General features: G+C 43.7%; 1 protein-coding gene and 1 long non-coding RNA gene across 7 annotated transcripts in view; one reads left to right on the forward strand and one right to left on the reverse strand.

The window, feature by feature from the left end:
- Positions 1–206: 206 nt before the first annotated feature.
- On the forward strand, positions 207–9,682 carry LOC139794188 (uncharacterized). Its single transcript, XR_011725001.1, has 5 exons — positions 207–292; positions 671–753; positions 1,656–1,718; positions 2,385–9,014; positions 9,145–9,682. It is a non-coding gene; the product is annotated as an uncharacterized lncRNA (long non-coding RNA).
- Positions 8,068–9,689, reverse strand: part of TTC7A (tetratricopeptide repeat domain 7A) — a 167,624-nt gene continuing 166,002 nt past the window's right edge. For all 6 annotated transcript variants that reach the window (XM_071739416.1, XM_071739415.1, XM_071739414.1 and 3 more), the window contains one exon: positions 8,068–8,917. In XM_071739416.1, coding sequence (XP_071595517.1) covers positions 8,696–8,917 — 222 coding nt within the window. In that variant the 3' untranslated portion in view covers positions 8,068–8,695. The remainder of the gene's footprint in view (positions 8,918–9,689) is intronic.

Genomic DNA, 9,689 nt, shown 5'->3' on the forward strand with positions numbered 1-9,689 from the left:
CAACTTCTTTATGGTGGCAAGACCCAAAATATTTCAGAGCTAATTTTTACCCACAGGCTTCAGTCACCAGCACCTGAACTGTGGATGTGGGTGTGATTTCCAGAAGCACCTGGGATTAGTCTGTACACCCTGTGCTTGCACATGTGCAGAGCAGGGTATGCTGGTGCTTACTCAGCAGCTCGTACTCACCTGCAGGAAATGACTGGTGCTTGCTGGGCTGGTGCCATGGTTGGCAATGTTAAGCAAAAGGACTAAAGAACACTTTCCCACCCAGAGCTCCAGCATTAGCCAGGTATGAGAACAGAAAGTCAGACTGCAAAACACTTTCAAGTAAGGTATTTGTTGAAAATCAAAGTTTCAGAAAATTGGAGCCATATATAAACCTTAGATAGCTTTGCTGAATAGTTCTTAGCTGGAAGACAGAGAAGAAAATATAAATGTTCTGTATAGATTGTTTCAGGATTAAGCATCTTCAATTTTTGTTTCAAAATGCTGTCCCTTCTGGCAATTCTCTGAAAACTTCTGGTCAAGCAGTATCTTGAAGATACTATTTGAGGACTCCTGTCAGACAATATTTTGTTCAATTTTTTGAGAGTTTTTCAAAACTCTTTAGTTGAAAATCTCTGAGTTTTACTTTGGAATGCAACTAGAAACAGATTTTTTTTTTCAGCTTATTGCTTCTTGGTTAGTTGGCTGAACAGAAAGTGCTTTGCAAGTACCCAAGTGGGGACAATGGGAAAGCAGAAGAAATTGGTAAGTGAAAGCTGTGATTGGGAAAAGTCATCCCCTTGACAGAGCCACACTCCAAGGCCAGGCCTGGGCCACCTGTACTTTACTCGACCTTGTAGCTGCACCAATGCATATCTAATGTGGGTCACCCTCCTGATTTATAGAGGAAGTAATATATACTGCATTAATGTAACAAGTGAGTGGAAACTTCCCTTAGCTTCCACTCCACAGAAGAAACCTAATGAAAAAGTGGGTTGAAGGAGGCCCGTGCCATGCTGTGACTGGGGCACCGTGGTCATGGGTGGGAGGCAGACTGCAGAAAGGAACAAAACCCGAGTCATAGTAATTTAACCAGTCATGCAAAAACACTCCTCTCCCAGCTCAACTCCTGGCAGACATGGTTTTCCATCTGGTGAAAACTGGGGATAAAATGCCTCCCTCATAACCCTTTGAAAAACACTTCAGTATCCTCCAAGGAGATATAAGAGCAGCTTCATTATAACTGGGAAATGAATTGCTCGCTCGCTGGATTTAGCAGCTTCCTGTTTTGGAAACCTGAGATACCATCTCAAATTTCTGTTTGTTGTCAGCCTAGAAGAAGAGACTCCAAGGCTGCAAAGCCTCTGGTGAAGCAGTGCCTCATTTGCTAATTGTCTCTGCCAGACAATGCTATTTACACTGAGCACAAAATCACCTCTAACCTCCACTGACCGGAAAATCATATCCTTGAACTCCCATCCTTCCGAAGCAGCACCCGGCACCCCAAACTCAGTCTGCTTCTCTCCCCACACAACAAAATGCAGGAATACTATTGCTGGTTGATTTACAAACATCCCCTTTCCCAGATCTAATTATGGTATCACAGGCAACTGCATTATAAAGATGTCTGACTTGTCATGCAAAATGTAATGAATGCTTTGCTTCAGGGACCACGGGGAGGGCACGAGCAGAGGACTGACCCCTGCAGCAGGCTGGCTGTGGAAGGAAAGGTCTGTGCCCTGGGCTCTCAGGATGGACTGGGGTCTCTGGCTGTGGGGCAGGGTGGGGGCAGAATAAAGGTTCAGAAGGCCTGTGTGGGGGCTGCTTTGCATTTGCTCTTACCCTCACAGCCTGATTTTTTTTTTCTGGCTTCTATCAGAAAAGCTGGTGAAACTGGGGTTTGACTGTGTGAGAGCTTTTCAGGAAGGAAAATGTTTCCTATTTTACAGTTTTCATTGATCTTTTACTTTTTGAGGACATGTTACAATGCTTGCCACTTTTGCTGGATAAAATTCCAACGTTCTGCCTACCTGCTTTTCTTCCTCCATCAAATTATCACAATGGCTACATCAGTTCTAAAAGGGATTAGATCTGAAAATGGCAGCTCTGCAAATTCAGGGGAATGACCTGTCAGGATTTTTTTCCTCCCTAATTCAACATTTGCTTGACTTGGAGCACTGATAAATCCCTTAGGATCTTGCTCTTCAGTTGGTGAACCTACAGACACATTTTTGGCTGTGAGATGTTGCTCTTTGTTTTGGAGACAACACAGCAGAGAAACTGGCTTCACAGCCACAGCTCAGTTAAGTGCAGTAGTGATCCCCAGGTCTACTTGCTCTTAACACAAGTCTTTAAAAATCAGTAGGCTATGTGTAATCTTTTTTTCCTTGTTCTAGAGACTGGTTCAGGGACATCTGACTGGGACGTGACACCTCTCAAGGGATGTGGTTAAAGACAATGCCAACTTTGCTACTTTGGTGACTCCAGAAAAACTTGACAGACAGAGACTGCGGTGGAAGTGAGTATCTGGGCAGCAGCGACACTTCTCAGCTCTTCCTTTGCTGTTTATGGGTCTGGACTTCATGCAAAGCAGGAATATACTGTATATATCTGAGCAGGTTTCTCCCATTCTGCAGCAGAAGCACAGAAGTAGAGGTATGGATCAATTATTATAAATTATATAGAGCTTAGATTAAATTATTTAAAATTATTAATTTATTCTTAATGACCTTTCAAAAGTATTATCTCAAAATTACCACTGGAATATAACTCAGTTCTCTGCAAGAGAAGTGATTCCGAATTGAGGATGCAGTGTACCCAAACCAGCTGGAGTTCCCCTCTGAATTTCTTACTTCTTGCTTGCTTCCCATTTAAGCAGACAGGGAATATAAAATACCTGTACCATGTGGAGAGGCAACAGGCAACATTACAGCATTAGGATGGAAGCAAAGACAAGGGCTCTCCCTCAAAGGGAACTAACTAAATTCTCCAGTTTTTGTTGGGCTTCAGTAGTAAAGCTCCAGTCTGGCTCCTCCTCTGTGGCAGCTTTCTCCCTCCTGTTGATCCCACAGAAACCCCACACCACTGTATTGCTTCCTCCCTGGAAAGAGGGGGAAAAAGTCAGTTTTTTGTTTGCTTCAATTTCTAGTTTTGAAGACATTGTCATGCCAGCTGAAGGACTTAATTCTGTTATTGCCACAGAGGAACCTCATTCTGCTTGAGTTATCCTGAACGCATTCATAAACTGAAGCAGCCACAGTTAAAGAAAAACAACCCACTCTTCAAAAACCCTGTCCTTAGTTTGTTTTGTGTCTGAAACTAAGGGGCTGGCATTTTAAGAAGGCTGTCTTTAAGCCTGGCCTAGAGATTAATGTGTAAATATGAAGAATGCTCTGGAAGTTCTTGAATGAAAACATTTTGTTTCCATATCAACACAGGAATAAGTGTAGCAAAAAAGAAGTTTAATGGCATAGTGGCCAAAATAGGGTGAGTCCCTAAACTCTACAGCATAGTATTTGTGTATTACCTTGATGCTAGTGTTTCTCACACTACCTTTGTTTGTTTTTACTGGAGGAAGCACAAGAAAAGCATGATGCTCACTTAAATCTCCATAAACCCAAGCATTTGAAGCTACATTACTCCTTTATTGCAGTTCATACAACAACAAATGGTCATTTCATAATGCTTGAAATATCTGTGGCATAAATATATTAAAAGTCCTGAAATTGGCAGGAAATGCGAGGAGCATTTTTTGTTTTCCACAGGGTCAAATTTATTCATCTGGTGAGAACATCTTAGAATGACAATAAAAAGTCAAGTTACACAGGCAGGTGATTCCAACAGCCATGCTAGCAGTATTCAAATGGTGGGCAGGAGCAACTGTACAAACACCTCTCTGTGCACTGGATTGGGAAAGCTCTTACCTGCATCATCATCTGCCATGGTGTGGGGTCATGTCCCTTTCAGTTTTTAGGCACAGGCTGGCATGTGTTTCTTCAGGGAAATGAGCTGGATCTTCTAGCATCCAGTTACCTGGGAACCTGCCTTGGTTTGCTGAAGGCATGAGCCAGTTCATTAAAGGCAAAGTTGGAGGAACTCTGGGGAGTTGTTGGGTCAGTGGTTATGTACCCTCCTGCCAAGATCACCAAACTAATGGATGTTTCAGCTCCTCATTTCCAAGAGAATAACTGTTTATCTCACCATGCCCTGATATCCTGCAGCACTGAACAACTTAACAGACCACGGCCTGGAGTCTAAGAGTTGGTAAAGCCAGAACAAGCTGGGGATGCTGGTGAACAAGATGGTGCTGCCACCTCACAGGTGAGAGCCTGGTGGTGCCTAACATCAGATGGACACTGCAGTGTCCCTTTTGGGCATAAAGCAGCCCTCTTTGCCAAATATGTGACATGCTGGAGGAGGGAGGGATGCCTCAGCTACACATGCTCATTGCATAATTGTCAAATATGCCTGTAATACAATTCTGCCAGAGGCAATTGTGGCTGCAGCATGGGTGCTCTGGGAAGCCTTCCTCTCCTAGGCCAAATTGCAATTATCAAACCTGTGTTGGTTGGGCTGATAAAAGATCATGGCAGTGAAATCTTTTCACTAAAAAGTGAAATCTTTTAACTGTTTCCCACCCTATTGTCACTGAAATGAAATATAAAGTAGCCAAACTCTGTCTTCACCAGGCTCTCCAAAAATGCAACATTTTTCAGACAAAATAACTGTAATTCAAACTGGAGCAGTCAGTGCTGTGCCTACTTTAGTACCCAGGCAGTGAATTTTAAAGTAAACACCCTCCAGGACTGTTCTCCATTTGGATTTATTAGTCATTACCAAGAAAAGATAATTAGCACTTCTGAAGCAGTGTGATAATCAGTAGCATGAACTGTTACCAGTAGAAACAGACTGGGGTACCTGTGCTGAGCAGGAATGTGGCAGCTCTGCTGTACTCCCTGTACAGGGTAAGGACACTGGTGGGCAGATCCTCCACTGGAGGAAATGCTCATCAACACCAGCAACTCCAGTGGAGATAATGGCAATTTCCATGGGGTAAGGCAGTGGGTGGAGGTTGTTCCCTGGTCTGCTGGGCTTCTCCTTCTGTTATCCTGGAGGCAGTAATTTTTGTCAGCAACACAAAAACCTTCTTGTTGGTCAAAGACAAGGGTAAATACTACTCCTTTACTGTGCAACAGAAAAATAGGAGCTAATTATTTTCCTTTTGTATGCACCCTGCCAACACAAATGAAAAAAACCTTGTGACAAAGAGGAACCTGGGCATACCCGGATCCTTTAGGCAAGGATGCCTTTCTTCTCTTCCTCTTTATAAACTAGTGAGAAAACTCGGACTGAAGTCAGGGCTGAAAGTCACAGAGCTGGTATTTCACTTATTGTTCCCTCAAATTTCCATCACTTACGATTATTTGTAAAAATCATACGAGGGATGAGATACAAATCTTACGTTCTTAAGTCTCAGACCTGAGCATTAAGCACAGCAGGTTCCCTGCTATACAAAGAAGTCTTACTGAGCTCAGGCAAGCAGATCAAAGTATCAAAGTTGCAATCTACATAAATACTAAAGTATCTTGGCTTATCCAAAATAGTTTTGTTTTTCGGTACCTGGAAGTATGAACAAAATCCATACTGAATATCAGAGGTAGGATGTAAGCCTGAGAAGGCTTCTGTTTTGCTGAGCACTAGTAACAAATGTAGCTTGAGCATTTACCCCTGCCAGGACTTGCAAGCCTGAAGCAACCACCCTCTTTCTTGCATTGTACAGAGCATTTCAGTTTAATGTAACACCTCTCCAGCCAATGGGTGCTTCAGACCCTCTGGGAAGCAAGCAGGAAATCTCAGCATAAAGCCCAATTTCCATGCCAAGTACTTTGCCTGCAACTGATGCAGGGTCTGTGGTGCTGATGTGCTGATAGTGTGTGTTATTCCTGTTGATGCTGGTGGCCTTTACTTGTGCATGTCTTCACTGCCAAATCTAAAGCACAGGCTCTCAGGACTGCAACTCCTATGCCAGTAACACAGGACGAATACTGGACCACCCTGGCAGCATCTGACTGGTTGACAGACTCTAAGCACTTGAGCCTGCCTGCACTTCTCCTAGGAAGATGTCTGCTGTGGCAAGTCTGATTATTACTGAGGTTCACCTGCTGCCAACAAACGTGGTGGGCTGGTGGCTGTGTACCAGCTACATGTGCAGAAGTAAATGGGTCTGTGACTATTTGCTTCTCAGCGGCTGCTGGGAAACAGGCACCCTCCTGCCAGGTCACAGACTAGATATGTCACAGGCCTCTTAAAGCAGCTCCTCTGTCACAGAGATGGATGCACAGCTTGTACTCAAAACAGCTATCTGATACACAGAAGTTGCTATAGCAGCACTTTACAAATATATGTTGCACAAGAAAGTGGTGATGTCTGACCACAGTGCCTCTTCTTGTCTGTGTCTTGTACAGAAAGGCTTGCTCCTACGCTGGGAACTGTGAGGGATAACAAATACCAGAATATAATTATCTATCTATCTCTACTTAAGTCTATTGTCAGATTGCATCTGACTGTGGAACTGGGTTTAAAACACCTGGGTAACAATTTACATATTATGTCAACAACAGCATTTCTCCCCTTCCTCTTCTCCCTTTCCCACCTGCAGTGCAGAGCAAGCTGACTTCATAGCATCCCTCCCAGCAAAATGGGTCTCTGCTGCGTCTTTCTGTCTTCATGAAACTAATTTAATTCTGGTACTTTAACACCTACTCCTTCCTCTGCGACTGGTGCTATTGCAAATGAGAAATGCGACTGGGTAGCACTGTCTCCTTGGAAACCTCTCTCTGGCCTAAAAAGCCCAGTTTGGTGCCTGTGTGGCACTGGAAAGCCAGAGATCCCATGGGCCAAGCGCTTTTCATGGCTGGGCTGCTTTCATTCCAGTTCCCTTGGTGAACAGAGGAATAAGCTGGGCTATTGCACCAGCAGGATTTAATGGGGGAAAAAAAAAAGTATACATTGGGCTAGGAGTGCAACAGACTGCAGAGAGAAATCTGAGGGCTGTGTACTTCCCTTGGTGTGGGTGCCTTGAGGGAGGGCTGGGGCAGGAGCTCTGCGATGGTGAGGTTTGGGAACAGTGCAAGAAGCAGAGTGCTCCATTAGCTTCCACATTTCCAAATAAATGTAAACAGTGCTGACTTCAAATTTGCTGCCAGAAGAGCCTCAGGCTCTTTAAGAAATCACCCCCACTCACTTATTGCCTGAAGATATTATTATTTCTGGAATGAACTAGTTGCAGATCACAGTACTGGGGAGAATTATAGTACAGTGTGCTTTAGTGCAAACCCTCTTATAAAATAATCACAAATCTTCTTTGGACAGAAACGGGCACAGAGCCCCAACAATTTTTGTAGAAGAGTGTCTGCAGCTCATGTCAGCACCATCTTCAGCTTGGGACTGGTCTGGATGGGGCTGGCCATGTGGCAGCATGGTACAGCTCTACCTCTCTGCCAAGGCCCGGGGGAGGTGAGGCAAAGGAGCAGCTTCTCTGGGGACACGCCAGCTGCATCCCCTGCCCCATTCCTGCCAGCCACGAGGAGGCTGTCTGGATTAGGGGCTCTTCAGATGGCTCTGGAGATCACTCTTACGTCTGGTATGATATGCAAAATGATCCCACTCCACTGAAGGCTTAACTCCGTACCTCTAATGTGAAATTTCTATACACAATCCAAAGACTTGGTTCTAAAAAAAAAAGGAAGCAATTCATATATACACATACCTGCTTCAGCACACTTTCCCTTAAAATACTACTGACATCCTTCATATCATGAAAAGATGGATATGAGACTTAGTGCAGTAAAGCAGAGAGTTCAGTCACTATATGGTGGTAAAAGTGATTTTCCTCACTAAAAGTGGTAAAATAGCTGATTAATAAGAACAAAGGTCAGAGTTTCTAATCAGCTACTTCATGTAAGGACCTTCAATAAATAGATAATTAGAGATACATACATGTTTCTAATACCAGTTCAAGTGTGAACTGGTTTAGTCTTTGGTCTTTCTGCTTTTGTGAATCATACTGCAATAGCAGCATTTAAAAAAAAAAGCATATTTTTAATTCAAATTGGTCCAGGCAAACGCCACACTAAATATAGAGAGCATATGCAGTATATAAGAGAAGAGTGGGAAAATGATTATCAAAATATGTGAAATAATTTCATAAATGGCATATACTCCATGTCTATAGGGCTTAATTGTCATTCCTTTCATGTTGGATCTGCGTTGAGGCTGCCACAGACTTAAGCACAACTTGCTTAAATTAGTTGGTGCATCCACTCCTGTTTAGCAGAGGTCTGGGCTGCAGGGCCTGGGGTTTTTATCTTTAATGAAAATCAAAAGGTGCAAGTGCTTACAACAGCTGTACCCTAGCACGATTTATTCTACAGTCATCTTGAAGCAACAGTTTGACATAAGCCTTACTATTAACTTGAACAGGAGGTGAGCCAGGCACCTGTGAAGAGAAAGGCAATTTCTGCCTGTTGCAAATTCATCTACAGTTAGGCTCGTCTCAGCCCAATGTGAAGACTTGAGCCCCATCCTGGAAATATTTTGTCCAGCTCCAAGGTACAATGGCACTTTTCTGTTGGGCTTTTTCTTTTTTTATTTATTTGGTTTTGCTGTCTGTTCACAGAATTAAGGTGCTTGGTTGCAGGGCGAATCTTCAGAGCTCCCTGGGTATGACAGTGAAGGGGATGACAGGACTGGTGGATTCGAGGTCCAGAGCAGTGAGGAAGCATTCGACAGCTGCTTCGTTTTTCCCCTGAGCTTGCAAGACCTCTCCAAGGCTGTTCCAGGCCTTGTGACTGGTAGTCTGGATCTGGATGGCATCTCTGAGGACTTTCTGGGCCAGCTCCCTCCGCCCAAGTCTGCTTAGCACTAGGCCCTGTGAACAAAGAAGTGATGAACAGTTAACAGCAGCACAAAACAGAGGAAGAAATGGAGCACCCTGAAATCTCAGCAAGCTGGATAGATGGAATAATGTAAGCATGGGAGTCCTCTTGGGGGACCTCCTCCTATTTCTGGAGAGAGCATTAATTAACTGTTAAGCTCTGCTTTTTTTGATTGTGCTGACTAATTTAAAAATTGTGAAAGCATTTTATTTTTTTAAAGCAGAGACGGATTATGCTCTGAAAATGCTTCTGCTGCATGTTACCAGGAGAGTACATACTGTTGTGATGTATGGCTACAGGCCTTTTAAGCATCCCTCTCTCCTTGAGTAGGTTGCATGTGCTTCCAGTCCCCAGGAAAAAACACCCAGATTCAATTACAACAAATATCTAAATAACTCTTGCACATCCGGAACATCCAACTGAGGCTGAGGTAAAGTGTCTCAGCTCCTACAGCTTGACCATAAAGACTTTTCCACTTGACAAAATCTGCCCCACACCAGCCTTCTAGGAGCAGGCTGTATGCAAACAGCTTGGGGCCCTCTGTCCTCCTGCTATTTGCACTCCAATGTCAAATCTAAAGTGGAATGGGGGAGGAGAAGGATGGAGGAACCTTGTTTAAAAAACTGTCCTTAGGGTAAGAAAAGACACAAGTGGGTGTAACCATCTGGAATGAACAGGAGAGGGAGGATCAAAGAAGTGATAGGAAGAACATGTTTTCTTACAGGGCTTGCATGGATATGTCTGAAACCACAAAACATCTAATGA

Source organism: Heliangelus exortis, chromosome 3 (assembly GCF_036169615.1).
Source record: "Heliangelus exortis chromosome 3, bHelExo1.hap1, whole genome shotgun sequence".
In the NCBI taxonomy this organism is placed as follows: Eukaryota; Metazoa; Chordata; class Aves; order Apodiformes; family Trochilidae; genus Heliangelus; species Heliangelus exortis.